At 44.8% G+C, this 23,048-nt stretch overlaps 1 protein-coding gene across 6 annotated transcripts in view; it reads left to right on the forward strand.

Annotated features, from left to right (window-relative positions):
• Positions 1-23,048, forward strand: part of LOC139346621 (RNA-binding Raly-like protein) — an 89,955-nt gene that overhangs the window by 62,735 nt on the left and 4,172 nt on the right. For 4 of the 6 annotated variants that reach the window (XM_070985788.1, XM_070985787.1, XM_070985789.1 and 1 more), the window contains 6 exons: positions 9,541-9,616; positions 10,702-10,749; positions 13,992-14,173; positions 18,783-18,899; positions 19,935-20,104; positions 21,783-21,821. In XM_070985788.1, coding sequence (XP_070841889.1) covers positions 9,541-9,616; positions 10,702-10,749; positions 13,992-14,173; positions 18,783-18,899; positions 19,935-20,104; positions 21,783-21,815 — 626 coding nt within the window. In that variant the 3' untranslated portion in view covers positions 21,816-21,821. The remainder of the gene's footprint in view (positions 1-9,540; positions 9,617-10,701; positions 10,750-13,991; positions 14,174-18,782; positions 18,900-19,934; positions 20,105-21,782; positions 21,822-23,048) is intronic. The other 2 variants (XM_070985790.1, XM_070985792.1) reach the window with 1 other exon arrangement.

Below are 23,048 nucleotides of genomic sequence, written 5' to 3' on the forward strand. Positions count from 1 at the left end.
GAAAGGACCTACAGTAATGAGAGTCCTCTGTCGATGATGAAATAATGTGACAGAGTTGTCACAAGATGTCGCTCCCCCAGAGTCCTCGTCTCTCCCACCAGCAGCTCCGCTCGCGTTTAGTGGAGCAAAGGCTGTTTGGACTGTTGCCAGGAGAAGAGCCAATCAGTGAGAAATAAAGACAAGCATTGACACACACACACACACACACACACACACACACACACACACACACAGTGACGTCCGTGCACCCACGAGCACGCTCGTGCATGGAGAAGAGCAGCAATGCTCACAAATAAATGACGCCTTATTATCCACGTCCCTGTGTGCGGGAAGCTTTTGGGGGGAAGAGATGTTGCAAAATGGCAGATTTCTTTTTGTTTTTTATCATGAAAGAAGCAGAATACTCCGAGCTGCATGCTTTGGTGAATGGCGTTTATTAATATTGGATCTAATGTGCACAGTCGACAGATACGACTGCTGCGGCGTGGTAGTCTGAAGAAGGCTGAAATAAACGTCTGTCATGTGTCACGGCGAGGACGCTGAAATAATTAGAGAACTTGTAACGTCTCACTCTGTCTCTCTCCCCATCACAGCGCCTGTCTGTCTCATGCACACTTAAGCACCTGTGCAGGGATGTGTAACGTTGTATCTGAAAGACGAGGACAAAATTTCATGACTTTTTCATGCATGTAGGCCGGCAGCCTGCTCGGGAAATTTCCTCCAATCAGTAATTCTCTTTATTTCCTGTTTGAAATGAAATATAAATGTATAAGTGGGGAATTATAAAGCAGAATGAGTGATGTCAGAACAACTCAAAGATTTCTGTTGTAGGTTCAACGCTAAAAGAGCCAGAAAGAGCTTTTTTCAGCAGCGAGGGGCGTCGACGTGGAGATCCTGTTTATCTTCTGTATGGCTGCCATGATTGTTTCTCACAGGACACACTTGTTCTTTTGTGTTTGTAACTGCTAGCTGTTTGTTTTCATGCCTCGCTCCCCACCGCTGAGCTTCCTCCCCGTGCCACGTTCATCCATCCAGCCGCCCGAATCGGCCGCTTTTTGAAGTGCGTCGATGTTGACTCGCGTGAGACGGCTCGCCACTTTTTTACAGGTCACACAGAGGGATGCGATCTCAAACCGATGCCATGCCTTTATCTGCTCTGCCGGTGCCTGAAGGGGCCGGGGATTATGAGCTGATCCCCTCGGACTTTGGTCCACGCTGCTTCAGAGCGGCGCTGAGGCAGGGCGGCAGACTGAAAGTCACACTTGAGTGTTTACAAAGAGAGAGATGCTCCAGTTTTGTAATGGGCTGTTCACTGACACGTTGTAGTCACATATAATAAAATGGCTGTTTAGTGAACTCTGTGCTACAGAGCGGAGGCTGGCAGTCACTTGCGAGGCACTAGTCATCGTTGTCAAGCCAGGGACGAGGATGAGTTCCCGTAACGTAGAGCTGAAAGAGACAATTATATTTCTACTGTTTTGATCATTGATAATTAACAGAGCCGTTTTCTGAAGCAAAAATGCCAAAAACATCAACGGTCACAGCCTGGAAAATGGCAGATTTTGCGAGTTTCTTTGCTTTCTGATTATTGTTTCAACGATTTCCCATTAAATGGACCAAAGTAATATTTAGTAAATAACAGGTGGATGATGAAAATAATTTTTGGTTGAAGCCCTGCACAGGTGTGTCACTGAAGTAGTTTGGAAACAGTCAGATTTCCAACCAAAATGTCAATAACTGCTAAGTCATTTATCAAGCAGAAATAGCAAATATTTGTCAAATTTGAGGATTTGCTGTTTTATATTCTAACTCAAACCTCATATCTAGCTTTTGGACTGATTGGTCAGACAAAACAAGCTATTTTGAAGACTTCACCTGAGCATGAGGAACATGAGGCCGCCATGTTTCCCCACTCTCCTTTGTTTTGTTTTTTCACAGCCTGTTAAATATTAACTATTTCAATTCAACATTTCCTTTGCAGTCAATGAGGAAAACAGCATTTGCAGCGTGCAGGTCGAAGCTGACATGGGGCACAGTGTAGCCACCTGTGTATTCCCTGCTTTTAGTGAAGCAATCCACTGTGAAATAACCCTCCTGAAAGCAGCCTTGTTTTCTAAGGAAACAACAAAAGAATATTTGGAGCTCAACAAAAATGCACCAGTGTGCTGAAGCTTGTGTCACCTTGAAAGTTGTGAAGCTGTGGGTTTTATCCGATGGCAGCGATGACTTGCTTGGAATCTCAATTCTGTGCTTGTTCTCCTTCATGCGTTGCTGAGTGTAGCTCACGATGCACAAAATCAGATGACTAAGTAATAATAGGAGTTTCCTGTCACTGGGCCTTTAATAACATGTTAGAGCAGGGGTGGACGAGACTGTATGTAAGCCTGCAACTGGCTATTATCACCATTGACTGATCTGTTGACTGTTTTTTGATTAAGCTATGAATTGTTTTGTCCATGAATATGAGAAAATAGTGAAAAGAGCCTGTTTTAGTTTTCCAGAGCCCAGTTTGCCATCTTCAAATAGTTTTTTTAGCATCAAGTAGCAAAAAATGTTAAATGTTATTCAACATTTTTGAAGTGATTCATCGATATTAGAATAATTTCAGATTAAAAGATGGATATTACAATTAGCAAACATGAATGACTGATTTTCCTGCATATCGTGTCGCGGTGCGCATCATCGTATCGCCAACTTGATGCTAAAGAGCTCGATGTGTAAACTAAAACGTCCAACTCAAACAGAAACGTGGAGAGCGCCACCTCACCTCACTTTGAATAGCCCTGTTTGATGTCTGATCTTCAAAGCTCCCAAGAACAGCACCTTTGATATGCAGATAGCGCCCCGTGTCCTCGCCGCTGGTTTTCCATGTAATTAAACAGCCGTCCACGGCGGCGGCCTCCTGCGACTCTCCCGTTGTTGAGAGGTGTCGGTAAACAAGCTGTTTTTCCGCCAGCGTTGAAAATGTCCCCAGAGTTGAGAGGAAAAGGTAAATGCTTATTTTAGTTTGAAGGGACCGCATTGCCTTGTGACCTTGATTGAGGGGCTCGCCAGGAGCAGAGAGGTAGGAACAAGGCTAATGTGTGAGATTGAAGCGAATGAAATGCGAGGTCTGATTCGACGTGGAGCCTTTTGTGGAAAGCAGAACCTGTCGGGGCCGCAGTGAGGATCCACTCTGAATGGCATGTTTGATTGTAATTCACTCTGAGTTTTCGGGGAAATCTGTCAATTTAAGTTGTCATCTATACCTGCAGTATGGCCTTTATCAGTCCTTGGAAATACATCAGAGGAGCGGTGATGAAAGGCGTATCTGGAGTTTTATGATGCCCACGCCAGCCAGGGCCTTCCCTGCAGGTCATGATGTACAGCGTTTGGTATGAGATGCGGCAGTTCCTTCGTCTCAGACCTCCTGCCTCCCTCGCAGACTGGCCCAGCCTCACGCTCCAGCGAGGAGTTGGGAGACGAATTTCCCACATCCCTACCTGTCTCATCTGGACATCCATCACCTGCTTGATTCAGCTCCTTCGCCACGTTCTTGTCTCTTTGCTTACGTCTCTCCCGCTGAGGGACAATTTGCATGATTAGTTACTTTGTTCAATTAATTAAGACACCGGGGAGATTGGCGCCAGAGTTCCTCGTTCCGTGAGGAGATGATCGGCAGCTCCCCCTGCGTCCCGCTCTCGTATTCTCTCTCTTTCTCCGTCTTCGCCTTTAATGTTTATCTCATCAAGTCGACAGTTGGCGTTTGCGAGGAAGAGAATGAAATGAAAGAATGCGCAAGGGGAAAAAGTGACAAATGCGTTGTAGAGCCATCAGCCTCGGTCCGTGGGGAATTTTCCTCTGTTTTTGGAAAAGAGAATAACACATTTCTCATTCCTTCAAGGTCCTCGCTGATACGTACGTCTGAAGGGAGTTTATTGCAGTCAATCACCTGGTCGCTGTGCTGCACGTCTGTGATATGACTCAAAAGGTTACACCAAAGCTTTTGAGGTAATCAGGAGGAGAAAAGACTTTTTGTACCTTGATGGCAACAGGGTGTTCTAGGTTAGCAAGGCTGCTCAGTAAATTAAATATGACGGGTTAATCCCTTTGACAGAGCGGCACGACGAAGCTTTATGTGCAGTTCCTGCTCCAAAATGTACTTTTAATGAATTAATCACTGTTCTCAACATAGAAACACACGCAGCCTCGGGATGATGTCGTGATAGTGTAGGTTTACATCACGACCACCGGTTTTATATATTATTTCAACTTTGTTTCCGAGAAATTTTTCCATTAGTTTGGCCTGGCAGACAGCTGTTAACGCTACAATGCCCATAAGCCGCGACGTTTAGTGAACGGATTGCCGTTTTCTTGCAGACATTAATAGTTCCCAGACGATTTGTTCAGTACTTTGGCTCATGAGCCTAAGCTGTACTTAGTGCTAATTAGCAAATGATATCACGCTAACATGCTCATACTAAAATGGTAAAAATCATAATGTAGCTGCTAAACATTAGCATGCTAGCCTTCACTGGGAGCGTGTTAGCATGCTGATGTTGGAATTAAGCTCAAGGTGTTGCTGTGCTAAAGTGCATCTCGTAGAGCTGCTTCTTCTAAAAAGTGGAAAGCTGCTGAAGCGTGTTAGCTTTTGCACATCATTAGCGGAGCATATTCAGCTCAGCGATTGGTTGCATTGACGCAATTAGTCATCTTTTGTCAACGCCCATCGAAGGCTTCACATAACAGATAACATAACATACAGTAATATCCTAAAATGTTCTTGTTAGTAGAAAACAGTCATTCCTAAAATATTGCCTCATTATCAGTGGGTTCTCTCAAACATATCATATCTTGATGCCATATCACCTGCAACAGCGAGTAAATGTCATGTTCGTCCCTGCTCGTTTATTTTTAGTCTCTGCATGAGGGCCCAGACATATTTTAGGTGATAACTGGCTCACATCAATTGTTGTTTTGTCAGTTATAGCTTGTGTGCTGCAGCACAGCGGGTGTCCAGACGGGTCGTTTGCAGCAGCAGAAACCAGCAAACATCAGCTGTGTTTTGCTTGCCGGCTTTTCTGTAACTGCTGAAGAAAAATCTGCCGTAAAAAGCGAAAGAGTTTGACATGCAAATCCCTGCTGGTGTGTTTTCAGGCACAAACAGGGGCATCAGTCATTTTAAGTGGGGTTTGGACTAAGGAGCTTGTACAGAATTTGTGCTGGAGATGTAAGTGGTATTTAGGCTGTGTTTATTAATGATTAACGCGGTCTGAACGTGGGTTTAACTCGATTGGCTTGCCGTACGTTTAGACTATAATCTTTATCACCGCGTTCGAGAGGAAAGCCTGTGAGTTAGAGAAAGCTGAGAGACTGAGTCGTCATTACTCCAACAGCAAAGAGTTACGGCTGACGAGACCAGTCCAGCAGGAGGAATTGATTTTCAGGAATCCGCCCTTCTGTCCATCTTCCAACACTCTGCCCGCAGTCATACAAAGAGGGTTTTTGTCTCACATGACACAGTCTATCTGTCTCTCCCTCACTCTGACCTTGTGGTGACCCCCCGCTACCCGTTGCCTGTTAGCCTCCCTCTGAAGCCGCGGGCTGTTAGCTGGTTTTTCATCCCCTGTTTGACGGCAGAAAAAGGTAAAAGGTAGAAGCGAGGAGCGTGAGAGATAGACAGATTACAGTGTGATTTGTTGTGGCTTCAGTAAGAACAGCAGGTTTTGTTCCTGCTCCAGTAGTTCATTCATATTCCTTCCAGGAAAGTGCGGGTGTCCTCACAAGACTCACCCTCTCCTTATGTTTTTGGGTCCTGTTGATTTTCACAGGAGTGCCTGTCTCATCCCAGTGATTCCCCTGCAATATCTTGCCATATGGCTCAGTTTATAGCCTTGATTTATTCAAAGCCTCAGCTTCTATTGCTCTGCCGTTATTCATCCCTTGCTAATGAAAGGAGGGGGGAAATAATACTTGCAGACCTTTCTTCGGCGGCACAGGTGTCGAATAGAAAAGGCCCCACAGGTGACGCCCGCCGCTTAAATGTCTCATAATGAGCTTCCTCGGAACGGGAAGAAATATGGGATGTGAGGGAGAGTGACGGATGGCGAGGTGGGGTTGGATATCGCCTTGTGTGAGTGTGTGTGAGGGGAATGGAGAAGGAGAAGTTGAGTGATAGGGTGAGGCTGTGGGCAGAGCAGGAAGCATGAGCAAGAGTAGTCTGAGGGAGACAGAGATGTAAGACAACAAATGAGGCCAATAAAACACATGGGCAGGTTCCTTCAGGGAGTCACGGATCCTTGTTTTCTTGACAGAGGAACACAGGTCTGTCCTCCGTGATTACTTATGCTCTGTTCCTCTGTCTTTCCACTGCAATTTACTTCAGGAACCTTTTCCCCCGATTCCTCCACCAATAGCAGCGCTCCCTTAAATATTTATACATAGCCGGGTTGTGTTTGCTTCAGTATCTATAGAGAGGCAGACACCCTCCCTCTCAGATAGAAAACAGGAGTCAAGCTCAAACGTATCTGTGAGTAATTTCAGGGCTGCAAAATTCAAATTGCATCATGTGTACGTTCACGCAGCCGAGAGGTCGAGCCCTTTTGTTTCACCGCCCAGACAGAGCGGTGCAACAGACCTTAAAGGACCCACATTCAGCCCCACAGACAGCTCTGTCCAGCCTCGTCCCCGTCTCACCGAGCTGCAGCCCGAGCGAGCAGACAAACCGATGGCACAAACAGAAGCGACAGCGGAGAATAAGCAACAAAACACCGGAAAAAGTTTTGTCCCCTGGCCCAGGAACACCTCCTCCATCCTACACTTTCTCTTTGGTGCTGCAGATATCGAGTCGTCTGCTGAAAACCGCATCTGACATGATCCTGGATCATGGAACATATTCAACTAAACAGCCCCTCTGCTATAAGGGAACGTAGAGGGGGAATGGCATGTTAGCAAGGGAGAAGCATTTTGGTAATTTTGCAAATATGATGGATGGCATCACCCCCCCCCACCCCCCCCACCCCCCCCGAAGTGCACGCTGCTTGTTCATCATTTGGTCACGCAGCTCGGCATAAAAATTTAGTGTTTTAGCATGTCTAAGTAGGCAGTGTACAAACAGACCAGAGTTTAATCCCATTTCTCTTGAGAGCAGCCACTGAGAGAAGAGTCTGCCAGAAGCTTGTTTTCACCCCAGTGCAATTCCACTCCCAGGGACTGGGCTTCCACTTGTTTGGTGTTTGGGGGGGAGCAGGAGGGGTGGACTCGTAAATTATTAAAGCAAATGTGTATCGCTCGAGGGGGCGAAATGATAGTGAGAACACGGGCCCAAGCAAGAAACAAGTTCTCAGAAAGTGCCTTTAAGTGATCTACCATATGTGCCTATGAGTCAGTTACCCAGAGTGGGTCCACCACACAGACAGGCTTTAGTCCCTCAAGGGCACCTTGTTGATTGGTATATTGTTCGAGGTCTTAAACTTTTATCTTGGCTGTTCTGAAATGGTCTGTCTGAGCACCTGGCTGCTTTAAAGCATGCAGATGGCTGCGAAAGGTTGTGCGATATCAAAGGCGGTGCGGAGACGCAGATGATGGGATTCTGCTGCCTGTGGTCAGAATGTGCAGAAAGGATTTACATTTTCTCCCACTTTCTGCCTCAAGCCATCCATATTCTGCAGGATCCTCTGTGTCTTTTATTCATCTTATTTGAGAACAGTGTTCGTGCGGCTCCTACCTGACCTCAGATAAGGAGGCTGTGAAGCTGTTTTTCACATGCACTGTTCCCAGCCTGACTTCGTGGATGAAGCTTCCTTTCTGCGCCCGTTAAGTTTCTGGCCTGTTTTCGTTGCCGTTTGAGTGTTTTACTTTGGCCGGGTGCTTATTTTGACCCACTGGCTCCTCTCCCAGAAGCCACTCAGACTCTGCACAAAATATGAGGACCTTGCAGCTCCCTTGGCAATGCACGGACAGCGATTTGAAAAATTCTGCATCGCTGACTGGCTCGGTCACAAAACTGTTCACCTGATGGTAACGTTTTTGTTTTTTGTTTTTTTACATAAAGGACAAACAGCCGGCTATAAATCAAAGCTGCCCTAACATGCAGTTTTTATTTATATGCTTATTCCTTTTTTATTGTTTTTGTGTTTCAAGGATTCTCTCCTGCCTTCCAACAGGAATTTCATTTTGTCATCTTTCCAGCGCGCTGTGGCGAGATCCTCAGGTCTTGCCTTGGAAATCTGGCTCTCACAATACACCTTGACATTAGTGAATTTGTCCCACAGCACTGCAGCTTTGTGTTCTTATGTAAATGTTGCATGTAAAGTTTCAGTTTCACAGTTGAAATAGTGCTTCCAGAGAGCTTAAATTGATACTTAACACTGTTTATTAGCAGTATTTCTGTGCTTTGAGCTATAGATAGCAGACAGATAACTTTACCACACAACACAAAGAATAGAGCAGAAAACAAAAGAAGAGTTAAAAAGTTCAAGTAAAATAAGTATGTCCTTCAGCCGTGTGCATGCATACACTTGCAAAATGTGGAAAGTTATAAGTGAGAGCCATCACGAGCCTTCACTGTGTGAGAAATTAGGTTATACTGCAACATTTATGGGCACTGAATGAAATCCCATAATACCATTCATACTGCAGGGTAATGCTCAGAGAATATCCAGAATAGTCATGACTTAATAAATAGTAGTAGTTACCCACTATTTAGCATTTATGAGCAATACATAAACAGTTATTTGTTTGTAACACGTTATAATGGTGTAAGCAGACATGTGGACATTTGTTAAGGGTTAACTAGCAGAGTGCATTCAGCGAGTGCACCAGGTGTGTCTGAGGTGTGGATGGGTGAGTGCAGCTGTGTGTCCAGCATGTATGCATGAGCGCAGTGGAGTGAAGAGGAGATGATGTGCAGGTGCCAAAACGCCCGCGATGAAAAATGTCAATTTCAGAGCGAATCCACCAACACAAGCATAAGCGCTCGATCGCCCATGGCCCCTACCGGCCCTTTAAGAGGAGCGAGGAGCCAATAAAAATAAAACAAAATGGGTCAGTAAAGTAGGTTTTCCAGCAGCGGTGAAACACTGCAGCCAGGAGAGGTCATAAATGTTCATGCAGTCGTAAACGTGCACAAAAAATATCAGGCGGATGTAGAGCGCGAGATTAGCTCCGCACGCACACACGACTGAGCGCGTCATCGTTAATTAATTAACAACTGTTTACGTCAACACTTTCACAATGAATCATCTGAATTATCTCAAATGATTGCGGCCTCTGTTTGCTTCCGTAATAATCTAATAAATATTCATAGAATCAATACGTTTAAGGTGCTTCACAGAAGTTTTCACAAATACATGAATAAACACTTAAAGATGTCTCTCAACCACAGAATACTGTGTCACAGCCCACTGCTGTATTGTTTACTTACTGCTCATGAATGCTCAAGTGTTACTGCTAAATCTTAATTTATGCATGGCTTATGTAAAGGCTGTTAGCACGGTCATGCAAGAACGGCTGACAAGTAATTTGTCTGTGTTTGTTCTTTTTCTGTGTTTTGTTTCGCAGACATAAATATGGCGGGCGAGCCCAAACCATACAGGCCTAAAGCGGGCTCCAAACGGCCGCTCTCAGCTGTTTACAGGTAAGACTCGCCCTCCTCCCAGCATGCTCCTTCACATGCAAAGGTGCACCTCTTCAGTATAAATATTAACTATCGCATCCCGCTGATGTAAATGCGGGGTAATATTTGGAATACGAGGATTTCCATTATGTGCTTTTTGGTTTTTTTTCTTTGAACCTTGAATTTCTAATTGAGTTTTTAATGCTCTCCACATGCCTCCCCAGCCTTGACTGGAGTTTGTTCAGTGCCGGCCTGTAAAGCTCAAAGGAGATGCTGTTGTATAAGCTTCATTAAGCATGACCCTGATTTTCTGCCCCGCACACATCTCCTGGTCACAAACAGATCAAAGCAGCGCTTGTTTACTGCAGTCTGATGTGACAGTGGGGCAGACATGTTCTTCCTATTCACTGGGACACTTTCCTTGTGTACTCTGATGTTTTGTCCATTAGCAAAGCTAATATTCCTGCTAATTTACTCCTTCCTGAATTGTTGCTTTGGTGCATTGCACGTCTTATTTTACTAATTTATTAGTTTGTGCATTGTGTTGTTATAAACCCTCATTTGCATTTTATAGCTGCAGCTGAAAACAGCCGCGGTGTTGTATGGTAATTATGGGACAGGAACAGAACGAGGCAAAAACCAACACCGCACGACTGTAAACTGAAATAGCAATGCATTAATCCTAATTAAAATTCCTGTGAGAATAGCAGCATTTTAAAGCTAAACCTTCTTTGCTCCTCTTGGTTCTCTTTTTGCTTTCTGAATTCTGAATTAGTTGCCTTCCTGAGTGTGTCGTTAACATTGATTTTCTTCTCCGGGCTCCAAAAAAAAAGGATTTTTCTTTCATTCTCCGACTGTATTTCCCCTCTGAAACTTTCTCTTTTCTCTGCTGATCTGTGGTCTTTCCATGCCGGCGTGGCTCAGGCTCGCTGCTTAACCTGCAGTAAGCTTTAGGCATAAACTGGAGCGTGTCCATTTGAATCAGAACAGCTTGAGTTTGATCTGCTTACTTTTGACAGATCCAAAATGGCTCCCCTAAATACAACCCTTCCCTCTCTTCATCCCTTTCTCTCCGTGCCCTCCTCCCCCTCCCGCCTCTCTTACAGTGGCTATGAATTTGATTACGAGTACTACAGGGATGATTTCTACAGCAGGTATGTATCATTTAAACTGTGTTATCAAATGTGGGATTCAGCACGGAGACAATTCACCGTTCATTAAGCGCCATCCGCCTGCGGATGTCAAGCTTTCCGTTCTCTCATGGCACATATTTAAAATGCTAACAGTGGCAATGATCATCATTAAATTATCTTACCACTCAAAATTCCTTATTATTTAAACAACAGGCCCCTGATCTTTGAAGGCAGACAAAAGCTGCCTCCTCACATCTGAAAGGCGGCTGGCTGCAATGACAGCTTCCTCTAGCAGATTTCATAGCTAGCTAGCTCATTAAGCTCGCGTTAACTTGCTAGCTTAGATGGCTGACTGCTCAACATTTCAAGCTGACAAATGGGAATCTTTTCATAATGTTTGTGATATTTTGGTATGATGAGGAAAAAGGTGACAAGCACTCGCTGTATTTCGGACATCACGGTATTTCAGACTCTTGACCTTTTTGACATAATTATTTAAATAAATACTTCCTGCTGTCGCCACACTGAGGCAGATGGTAGATTTGACCTCAGTGTGGAGCCCCTTTCCAGAGAAATGTCCTTTTCAACGTTCTCAAAAACACAATGAATTAATAGTACTTCTATTAAAAAGCCTTATTTATGTCATTTTGACTTTGGTGTTTCCGTGACCTGTGTTGTATGACCGGCGGACCGTGGACTTCCTCTAACATGAGCTGTAATCAAATGTCTGGCAGTGGAAATAATTAAAAGATGTAACAGCAGCAGCCTGGTGAAGCTTGACAGGGGCCTCAGCTGGCGCACCCGCTTTAAAGGTCACCACCCTGAGCTCACCAGCTGCACACCAGAAGGAGTTTCTGTGCCAAGAGGAAAGAGTCACGTTTACCGTCAGCAGACGATGACCGCTCGACGCTGCATCAAACCGCCTGTGTCGATAATCTGCCAACGGATTCACGATCACAGAGCTGTTCTTAAAATGGCTGGACCGTTTTGTTAAACACGCCCCCGCAGAAAGACCTCTGCTCATAACGATGGAACAACATGAGACCCGCTGCAACTACCAGGCCATCGCTGTGTGCAGAGCCAGCCGAATTGAAATTACACTGCCTCCCCCGCACACGACCCTCATCCTCCAACCCCTGGACATCAGCATATTTAAGATGCTGAAGGCTGCATCCACCAATCTGACCGCTGACATGGCACTGGTGAGACGAGACATGATGGCTGAGACAAGGCGGTTTACTCAACACAGATTGTGAAACTGGCGCCGGTGCGTCCTTCCTTCGTTCCCCAGGACGAAGCGTCCACCTGGGCTGCACCAGCTACAGTGCCCACCTCCTCCTCTGCAGCTCCATCCCAGGCACCTCCTCAAGTCCCCCTGCACCACCAGCAATTTGCCCTACTTGGTTAAGAACAGTCTTTATTTGCCAAGATCCTCGCCACGGCCTTTGGCGCCGCAGGAAGGGGCAGCCGGGGGGCGTCCCTGCAAGCTGGCACGATTGTCGAATGTAATGCCATCCTGCAAAACCTGCATGCTCAAGAAAAGGAGAAATCAGGGGGACAAGAGGAAGGACAAGCAGGACAAAAAGAGACATCCTCATGTGGGAAGCAGCAGCCAGTGTGCAGAAATGTAAGAGCAGCAGGGTCAGAGGCAGACGTGGATGTGCAGCGTGAGCTCTGTCAGCTCCGGTTTCAGCTCGTCTGCGTCGACCTCAGCGACGCTGCAGACGGAGAGCGGCTGCGTCATAAGAGTGGCCGCACTGTGTGAGGCAGACGAGGACCTGCACATAGTTCATCAGCCGGCTTTGCACATTTCAAATTATTTTCCAGTTTTAAAAATTGAATGTTAAACTTTATCAGTGATGCATCTTATGCGCTTCTGCTTTGTTAGCTAATGAATGTCACGTAATGAGCCTGTAGTTTCTGCCCACTGCAGAGATGCTGCACAATGACTCTGTGCAGGGAGACTTATCATCTTCGCATATTGATCTGTAAAATGCACCGTGAGAGCTCTGTCTATTTTATTTTTTATCTAGCGCAGTAGCCTCTATGCACATGTGTATACATCTTTTAAAGTGCTGTTCTTCTGACCGACCTCAGGTCAGTTTAGTGTAAGTCGTGTGTTTTGTGATATGTGAATTGCTGCTGCAGCGCTGCGGTTTCCCTTTGGGGATCAATGAAGTATTCTATCTGTCTAATGCCTATTGATTCAAATTAAAATGACGTCCATATTGCATAAGTGTTTTTAAGTGACAGTTACACCATATTCATTGACATTTGATGACAGAAACTATGTATACATGATTTCAGACCGTTAGAAACGTCTCCGTCTTACCTGTCTGGGATACCGTGAGTTGAAAACATCAGATGTCTGTAATACTGCGAGTGCTCTCAGCAGGTTTTTCATGATTTCTCTCAAATGATTGGTCCAAATGTAACCCCACAAACTAATGTGGTTAGTTATTGATAAAGCTGCTCGATCCATTCTTTACACTCTTTCTCCTCTGTTGTAGGTTTTGCAATGACGACAGATTTAAGTGCTGATTATCGCTCTTACCACAGCCCTATGGGTAGTGAGGAGGATAAATCCAAAGCTTGACAGGCCTGGCGTGCCTAGCTACAGTCGCATAGCTATGATTGGACAGAAAAGCTCAGAAAAGGGGTTCAGTGAACGGTCAGTAGGGCTTCCCTCCACATTTAATGACTCTTCCTCATTAAAAGTTTCCCTTCCCGGGTGTAATTCTGTAACCTGCCCCCATAAGCACCTTCAAATAGTCAACTCGTCAATGTGGAGGAACAGATCAAACACGCGACTCGAACGAGCCGATGAAGGGAGCACTTGTTTCCGCTCTCATTTATCCGCCGCTGATCAGAGTGCTTATCTGCGGAGACATTTTTCCAAATGTCAGACCTTTTGAGAGCCGTGACGGCGGACGTCCGTCACGTGTCAGAGCTGACACCTCCGTTTGACATTCAGCACCCTCTTCCTTTCATCCTTTTCGCTTTTCCAAAGATGCGTGAAGGGACTGTTTGCATGCACGCAGCGACCTCCAGAGTGGAGCAGAAAGAGGGATATTGTCTCGCCTTTCGCTTTATGTGTGCAGTTTGAGACAAGGAAGAGAAATCAATAGAAAATCTATCTGGAAATACAATACAGGGAACAGATAATAAACTGTAGAAAGAAGTGATGCTGAAATAAATGGAAAAACCTTTTAGAGAGACGGAGCAGACGAGTGAAGGGTAATTCTGTCTTTTCTTTTCTCGAGGCTCTTTGACTACCACGGCAGAGTGGCCCCCCCGCCCAGAGCCGTGATCCCCCTCAAACGCTCCAGGGTGCTCGCTCCCTCCTCCCGCCGTGGGAAGACCTCCTTCCCAATCAAAACATCCTCCTCCTCCTCCTCTTCATCCTCCAGACCTCCCACATCCTCCTCCTCCTCCGGGCTCAAACGTACGTACAATAAGGTGCTTTTTACTTGTGTTCACCAGTCAGATTTTTGCTGCATTTGATTTTTTGTTTTTGCAAAAGAGCACTGCCTAATTACTCTAATGGCATTCTGTCCTTTTCAACAAAAAAACAACCCAATGCTTAATGCAAATCTCAAGAACCACGTCTGTGAGAGAAAAAGCAGTGGCATGATTCAGCTCCGCTGCTTACGCCACGACACTATAAAAAGCTATTTAATTCACTCCAGCAGCTCAGAACAAGCCACACTGCAATGTAGAGCGAAATCGCAAACACGAATATAATCCGAGCTTTGCGAGCAGCACCCATTCAGCAAACAGTGCTATAGCTGTCACCCAGGATCCGTCTGGATCTCATTTGGCCCTCTGATTAACCGGTGATGCATTATAACGTCCTAAATGTAATTAATGTGAGATTGGGGCCATCTCTGTGGAGCTGTGGTCAGCTGTGTTTTCCTAAACATAAGTCTCTATCCGTAGCCTGTGTAATTGGCTACAGTGTTTGTTTCATTGTTGCCTGTCTAGGCCAGTGTTATCAGCACGAGCAGCTTGGTGAGGTCTGTCAGGAACCAGTTGCAGTTGGTATTATAGGAAGAAAAAAAAAAAAGCCCATCTCCCATCCTCTTTTTGGACAGAGTCAATGAATTCTCTCCCCTGTCTAAGCAGTGCGGCTGTATGTTTGGGAGACTAATTTGCCCCTGCCAGCGCTGTGAAAAATCACTGTTTGTATTGACTTTGGCCTAGATAGATTGGACAGCAAAATAAGGTTAGCTTGTCCAAACAACAGGGCGGGTTAGTGTGCGCAGTTTGAACCGCTCAGAGCAATAATGCATGATCATGACGGTGGATAGATTTGTGTTTTCTGCGTTGATGCACATGTTGACTGTCAGTTTATGAAGGAGTCACGGGCTGTGTTGAGAATTTGAGAAACGCCAGCGTGTCATAAAGAACGTGGAGAATTACAGCGATTCAGAGTTGGTTTCAAGCCTCCATTCAGTCACGGAGGAGGACTGCTCGCCTCCTCCTTCAGCACCTTCATCACACAGACGCGTCCTTCATCCATCCCACGGAGCGAGGTGTGAGGAGGCGAGGGTATGCCGACGGACCGTGCTGAAGCCCAGCCAGCTCACCGATGAATCTTAGCTCCGTGCTGCTAAAAGCTGACGATTGATTGATGGGTGGATGTCTCGTCATTATTGGTTGAGATTGGTTGTGCCCTACTGAGGCACAAAAATGGTTAAAAAAAATCAGGTTTCTTCACACCTTTTTGTTCTGTTTTGCACTCAAAATAAGCATGTTTTATCGTGCTGACGTCAGGATCTGAAAAGGGTGAATCAGGAGGGATTGTGCTCTCAAATGAGGACCAGGATGCCATCCTACATCATGTAACACACCCCTCACACATCAGGCAGGCGTACATCAGTGCATGAAAAGTAATACCAATGGCTCTAAAATCAGGTTTCTTTCCTATTTGTCTTAAAACTCTGACTCACAGAGTCCCCAAAATGTCCACATGTCCAGTCTGGTAACTTTTCAACAACTATTCAGGGTCTGAATTACATCAGCATCACCAGCCCCAAAACTCTTTGTCCACTTTAATCCACATAGACCAATGACTCAAGACATCCTCACTATCCCCAAGATAAAATTTTTGCGGTTCATCGTGAGGTCCTAAAATTAGATCCATTACTCATTCCTTAAATCTCCCCTAATTAAATTACAATGGCCTTTTTTTTCATGCTTTTCCTTTAACCTGAGCTATTTAAAGGTGCCGCGCAGATGAAAACGATGTTGGATTAGGATGTGTATGTTTTCTCCCTGCAGCTTATGTGGCTGATAACACAAAACGGGAAGGGAAAAAAAAAAAAAGGCCTGCAGGCAGCGATAAATTAGAAACCGTTCCACACTTTCTTATCATCAAAGCTGCCCAGAACAAGCTCAGATAATGTTAATAAGGAAGTGAGTGTGTGTGTGTGTGTGTGTGTGTGTGCGTGCGCTCATGGACGTGTGGAAGCAGGTGATACTGAGAAGGAGATAGAGACACTCCAGTGTGTTCCAGCATCGAGATATCATTGTATATCCGCTGTTTTCTCCCCTTTTTGCCCCCCAGAAAGGTCGATTTTCTGCTTCTCGGGAGCTTTAGAGTTCATGGCCGCTTCACAAAACAACATGAGGCTCATTCTTGCGATTTCGACACACACACATCGCCGACGTGTTGCCTTCAGTGTGGCGTTAAAGACCCCCCCTCTCTCTTTTTCACGCTCACATTAATCATTCGGATGCATTGCCCTGTGGATCTTACCTGAGCTGCTGTTTATCAGCATGAATTCCAGAGAAAGATTAAAATGTCCTTTTCAGTGAGTCCAGTTCAGAGCGAGCTAACGTGAGAGTTTTTTATCGCGCGCTCGCGTTTTCTTTCATGTTTTATGCATGTTTCTCGTAACGGCTCTGCATTGTGATGTGGCGTGGGTGCAAATATACATCAAATACACCAACTTAAAGAGCCGCGTGCAGACACGATACGAGACAAGTAATGTTTTGATTGTACGCGTGCCTCCTGCCTCTGATTTTCCGGCTGAGGCTTTGCAGGAAGTCGTGGGTTTGTTTACCGAGCGCTCATCCATCCTCTTTCCAGCCCTGACAGGATCTGATAGGTGTCAAAGAGAATTTTATGTTTTCTCCTCAACTTCTGGTGTCTGTTTTTCCCTTCCTCTCAAAAGATGACACATTTCAGCTGCCGAGGGTTAAGGAATGAGATTATCTTATTACTTTATGGTCTAAATTCTTTAATCTGCTCAGTCCAAGCTGCTGAGGAGTACTCCCTCATCTCAGCAGCCGTGAGACGGGCCACATTGAATTAACGGTGACGTAATGAATATTTTGTTTTATTCTCAGCAGATGTTGTTTGCACATGACATATCAAGGGTAAGTTTGACGTGATACGGTTACGCTTCATTTTCCCAAACCTCTGATATGTATTGTAAGACCCAAAGCAAAGCAGGGAGGGAGGGCAGTTATTCATAAGGCAGTAAACAGAGGCGGCGGGAGGGAAAATGCAAAAACGCAGCTGAAACTCTGACACACGTTTGCTTTTGGATCGACTGCACTGACGGAGAAACGCACTGTTACACATCACATTACAATATTCACATCCTGGCTCCAAAATAACCTTCAGCAAAGTTTGTGCGAGCAGATTTTTTCAGACGGTGAACGAGCTGCTTCTCCTTTTGATCCGACTGGACTGACTCAGTTTCCTGTTTGGATTTCCGTTGCGTTCTCTTGACTTGGTCATGCTTTATTTTTGGGCTCCCGTCATTTCTTGATCATTTCCTGGAAAGAGCTTGTAATTCGTTACTTCAGAAACCATTTTTTCTGAGACAGAAGTTCTATTTGTGTTGAGTTTATAAGCGGCTTTCCATAATCGTACAGGCTGGAACAAAACCGGTAAATATTTGTAAACCTTAGTCAATACTCATTTAGATTTGGAAATTCCGTTTTTTATTTTAAGCTTGCGGGTTGGATGATTTTACATTTTGTATGTTCAGCTGACCTGCTGTGCACTGAATAAAAGACATTACATTAATTATTCACTGTTTGAATAACTGTACCAGTTGAACTCTGTCGACATTTCCACTGCAATCAGTAACAAATTGCGTCGTCCCTTTCCAGGAAACCTGGTAAGAACTTACATCTTCAAACTTAACAATAAACTAAAAAATACATTTTTAATTAAAATAATGAAAGCCTTTTACTTTTTTTAAATTATAATCCTGAAGGTTTAAGTCTCCAGAAGAGAAACTGGTTTATTAACATCATAGATACAAATACATTCCTTTTCCTGTGATTCCTTCAAAATAAAAGCCACCCTGTGTTTCCCTGTTGACTGATCAATTTTCAGTTTACATTAACTTAGTGGCTCTTAAATAGCTTTATTAAGGCTATAGGCCAGTGAACAGTAAAGTGTGATGCTCATATCAATGGGACCAGATTTTTAAATGACATACTGCATCATTTCTTGTGCGTATGGAGGCAATGTGCATCCAGTACGATATGTTACAGTGCTGCTATATATAGAAGTAATGACAGGATGGAAATATACTGAAAGGCCTAAGTATCATCAAATATGGGATTTGATTTCTTGAACATCTTCAGGATTATAGCTTTGAGATACAAAGCTTCTACCTAACATGCACTCAACCAAACAGATACTATCTCCAAGTGTAAACAGTCTCCCTGCTTTATATAATCATCCAATGTCAACTGAAAGACGGCCTACAGTTTGTTCAGATATTGGCATTATTGAGCGAAACTTGAGCAGCACTGCACAGCATGGTGGGCGTAAGCCGTGCACTAATCTTCAAATTGAAAGCAGCAGGTCCACAGTTTTAGCTGGGGAACTTTGCAGTTGGCCAGATTGAGATGTTTTTCCCTCAGGAAGTGTGACTCAGAGTGATGATATGATAGCCAAAACTTGAAAACTAACAGATGACAGCACGCAGTCTGTGATAAACTGTACGGAGTAGCATCATTAAATGAGAATAAACTAAACCCAGTCTGTCTATAAACGTCTCTGCTTCTGTGTTTGTGTGCCTCAGCAGTGAAGACGGACCAGCTTCAGACTATCAAACGGGAGCTGACTCAGATCAAGATGAAGATCGACTCCTTGCTGGGACGTCTGGAGAAGATCGAGAAGCAGCAGAGAGCCGATTCTGGTGAGAAGAAGCGGGCAGAAGAAAGGGAGCAGGCCGGGAGGGAAAGGGAAAAGGACAGCGACCACTGAGGGAGGGAAGTTAAGAGCGCACACAGGCCATAAGTCTTTGTGACACTGTGGGAGATAAGAGCAGAAGAGCTCTCCATCATAACAGCAGACAGGTGTCAACGGCACGCTGACTCAGTTTGTATGAGAGGTCTTCATAGATGCTCCCACCGCAGGACAGCCGCAGAGTGCAGCTCGCCGTGAAGGTCGTTCACACTTTATTTCATGTTGTGCATGTAACAGTTTTTCGCCGGGCACGAAAGCCTCAACACGAGAGCCTTTAACTCCATGACAGTCCAACGCTAAATAATTCACACCAAGTCTTTGTCGTCCTCCAGGGAAACTGTTTGAACATTTATTTGAGGAGGCTGGAGCTAACAATGAAAAAAAACAACGTTTCCTGGTTAGAAAGAGAACAGCTAACAGCTAGTAGCATGAAGAAAGTGTGAGGGCACTTTGCTAAAAGGGGCAGCTGAAGGTCATTTCCCATAAAACTGTAACCATCTTGGGCTTTGAAAGTGCAAGCTTTTTACAGACGCAAGAGAGCTCCAGTCCGCAGAAGATGAAGGTGTGAAAAACAATTTGTTTTTGGAAAAAACGGTCAAATCTTTGAAACGTTTCAAAGATGCAGAAAACGCAGCAAAACGTGTGTCAGCTTTTTCACTCCTTCAGTCTTACTTGTGTGAAATGGAAAGCCTAAAATAGATGCTCGGTGTTGAAGTTGTCTTGTAAAGCTTGACTGAAATACAAGAATTCAGCAGCTGGTACAGACATGTTAGACGGGCGACTGAAAATGAAGTCTAGACTTCGTTTAGTGTTGACGGGCGGTGTGTCATTTGGTCGCCTGTTGAGGTCAGACCACTTGTGTCAAGTCGACGGGGCCTCTAGGGATCGCTAGTGGGGCGACAGCAAAAGGCAGCCAAGAAAAGTTTCTACCACTGTGCAAACCGGAGAAAACAATTGATTCTCTGTGCCCTCTTTCCTCATCCAGAGGCTCAGAGAAAGTACGAGGACAACTGTGACTCCCTGCATGAGGAGTCCGTGTCAGAGACGGCAGAAAACTCCGGGGAGGAGGCCGGCGAGGGGGCGCTGGACGTGGAGGCGGGAGAGATGACCGATGGAGGCGAGGACGACTACGACGAGGAGGGCAGCCACCATCTGGTAAGAGAAACGGTTGACAGGGCTGACAGGGAGGGAGAGTGCAAGGCACTTTGGGAGATATCAAGCGGGCAGACAGTCTTCGCCTTCTGAAAGTTAATTTTCCAGAATTATTCATGGCCACAGATCTGAGAGAGCGGGGCTTCACATGAGTGAATGGTGAGGGCGCCCGGACTGACAGTTTCTCCCTGTCGACCCCGGCTCAAACAGTGGAAGCAGCCTCTTCACGGGCCCACACACGGCCACGAGCTCACACACGCACACACACTTACAGGCTGTAATTAAAGCGGAGGGCTCAAGAGACGTTTGAGAGCGTTTAAGACCGGACCTGCGTGGACTGGTGCGGATCTGACCGTGAAGCCGTGGATGTAGAACAGTATGAGGCGCTTTTCTTCCTCAAGGTCAGTGCAGAAGTAGCACCGCTGGAGAAAAGCCAACAAGCTCTTTTTCGTTCTTTTTCACTCAGTTTCAGTGTTTTTTGATTCTTTTTTGAAAAAATTACTTCATCTCTAAAATGTCTGAAAATGAAAAATGCTCATCGCAAATTCCAAGAGCCCAAGGTGACATTACTGAGTGCTTGTTTTGTCCGACCAACCGTCTAAACTCAAAGATATTCCATTTAAAATTATTTTAAAAATGGAGAAAAGCAGCAAATGTCACACATCAATGTTTGGCATTTTTGCTTGAAGGAGATTAAAAACGATGTTCTGACGATCAAATGCATCGTCTGTTCATCAGCTAATTGTTTCTGTCTGTGGTTCTCGATGCTTGGTTTCACATTGACTCCTCATTCAGGAAATATTGTCTGTTTTTATTCCTGTTTCATAACTTAAAGGAGAAATAATACCAGCGGCGAAGAAGTTGGGATGCTGATTGTTTGTAGTGAGAGTGAAATGTTTGATACTGCTGTTGTTAGCATGCTAGCTAGCTAGCTAGCTAGCATGCTTTTGGCTCCTCCATGTTGCTATGCAGACTTCAAAACCTGAACTTTAAAAACACGCTGGTGTTTAAAGACGGCGCCGTGGCCAAAGCTGCCGTGTTAACATTGTTTCACTGAAAAGAAGGTTTCTCTTCTTTCACTCAAGCATTTGAACTAAAACATCTGATTACTGTCTTCTTTCCGCTGTGTTCAAATGTCCTTAACTGTGAAATGACGTTTTAGCTTAATAACAGTTATCTGCATGCTGGGGGCTTTAAAACACCCACAGTGCACTTTATTATACAGCAGCTGAAATATTATTCCCCATGTTTTCTCACAAGTTAACCAAACGACCACTCCACACAGTTTTTCAAGTTCAAGTATTGACTTCAGAGTAATTATCCTGGTTTCGTGTGGGTTCAGTTGTGCAGTGCGGCCATGCTTTTAACCACGCTTTCTCTATTTTGTTATATTAACCAGGTGAGCATGGGCATGCTATCCTTGATGGAAGCTTGGTGCCCTCGCTAATAGAAGACATTATTTTTCAGAGACACGGTGGAAGAGATTTATTTGTTTCTTGAAGGTCACATTGATCACAGATGATGATAATGTACAACAAAGACTGCTCCGCTGGTTGGCATAGCCGCTCTTGTTGAGCGTACATCAGCAGTGACCTTTAGAAAAGATTAAATACAACCTGTGTGCTCAGTTTAAAAAGGTACACTGTATCTGTGATTTTAACTTCCTCTCTCTCCGTTCCAGATAGAGAACCATGTATCGGATATTGACAACTGAGATCAGGTAAGAGCTTTTGGTTTAAATCCAAGTGTGCATTACAGCCACTGTGAGGTTGTTCTATAAGACTGCCAAAGGTCCTGCAGGCTCTTACAGCCAGTCCTCATTAAAGGCCTTACATCCAGTCCTCGTTAAAAGCCGTATCCACTGAACTGTGTCTTGAGCATCTCTAAACATTCGTTAATCATCTCCCAAGTCATAAGCTCTATGACATTTGGAGGACCAGCTCCAGTGAAGGGCAGCTAATGCAGAATTCAACAGAGGGAGCAATAATGGCATTCCAATGGGCCAGAACTGCCCATAAACAGCATTCATCTAATTGAATTGTGTGGAAGGGGGTATGAACAGAAAGGCCCAAGGTAAAGAGTTTCCTGCCTCTCGCCTCTCAGGGTCTGGGTAATGATGCAGCCACATCATCAGTTGACTCTGGGCTGGCTGGCTGGCTGGCTGTTGGTAGCGGCGGTGCTTAGCTGTGTTTATGACTCACAGACTGTCGATGAAACATTGAGCTAATCTCTGCTACTGTCTTCTTTTGCTTCTGGGTGAGCAAAGGTAATCCAGAAAGTGCCTCTGTTTATTGGAGAGTGGAAAGCAATTAATTTTGGCATCTGCTTCTGATTTAGTTTTAGTCTTTTGACAAAAATATATATTAGTTTTTGTCTACTTTTCATCAGCAAAAGCTGAAGACGTTCTAGTGTAGTTTTCACCAGCGAAACGTTAGTTTTATTCATGCATTTTTAATGTTTATGGCTTTAGGCTGTCACCATGTCAAATGTGTACAGTTCTCATGGTTGCAAATGTTGTTCTAGTCTATCGTGAGGTTTGCAGAAAAGCACTGTTTTCCTGTTTATTCCAGACTGAAATGGTTCACACAAAAATAAGCATGTTTACGTCCCGTTCATCCCTAAACCCTGGCAGTTTAAAAACAGCTGATATTATTGGCGTTATTGCAGCCACCAGCTATGTGATTATCCAGAACTATCGAGCTAGAGCCAGCAGGCATTTAGCTTAGCTTAGCATAAAGATTGTAAACCAGGGGAAACAGCTGGCTCAGCTCTGTCCAAAGCAGAGAAAGTCTGCGTACCATAACCTCTAAAGCTAAAACCAAAGTATTAAAACACAAAAGCTGTGATTTTATCGGGAGCTACAGGTAATTTCTTCTCTTCTATCTCTTGGACAAAATACCAATCAGTTGAGTTTATTTCCAGAAATGTCGAACTACTTCTTTAAGAC

The sequence above is a fragment of the Chaetodon trifascialis genome, chromosome 18 (genome assembly GCF_039877785.1).
Source record: "Chaetodon trifascialis isolate fChaTrf1 chromosome 18, fChaTrf1.hap1, whole genome shotgun sequence".
NCBI lineage: Eukaryota > Metazoa > Chordata > Actinopteri > Chaetodontiformes > Chaetodontidae > Chaetodon > Chaetodon trifascialis.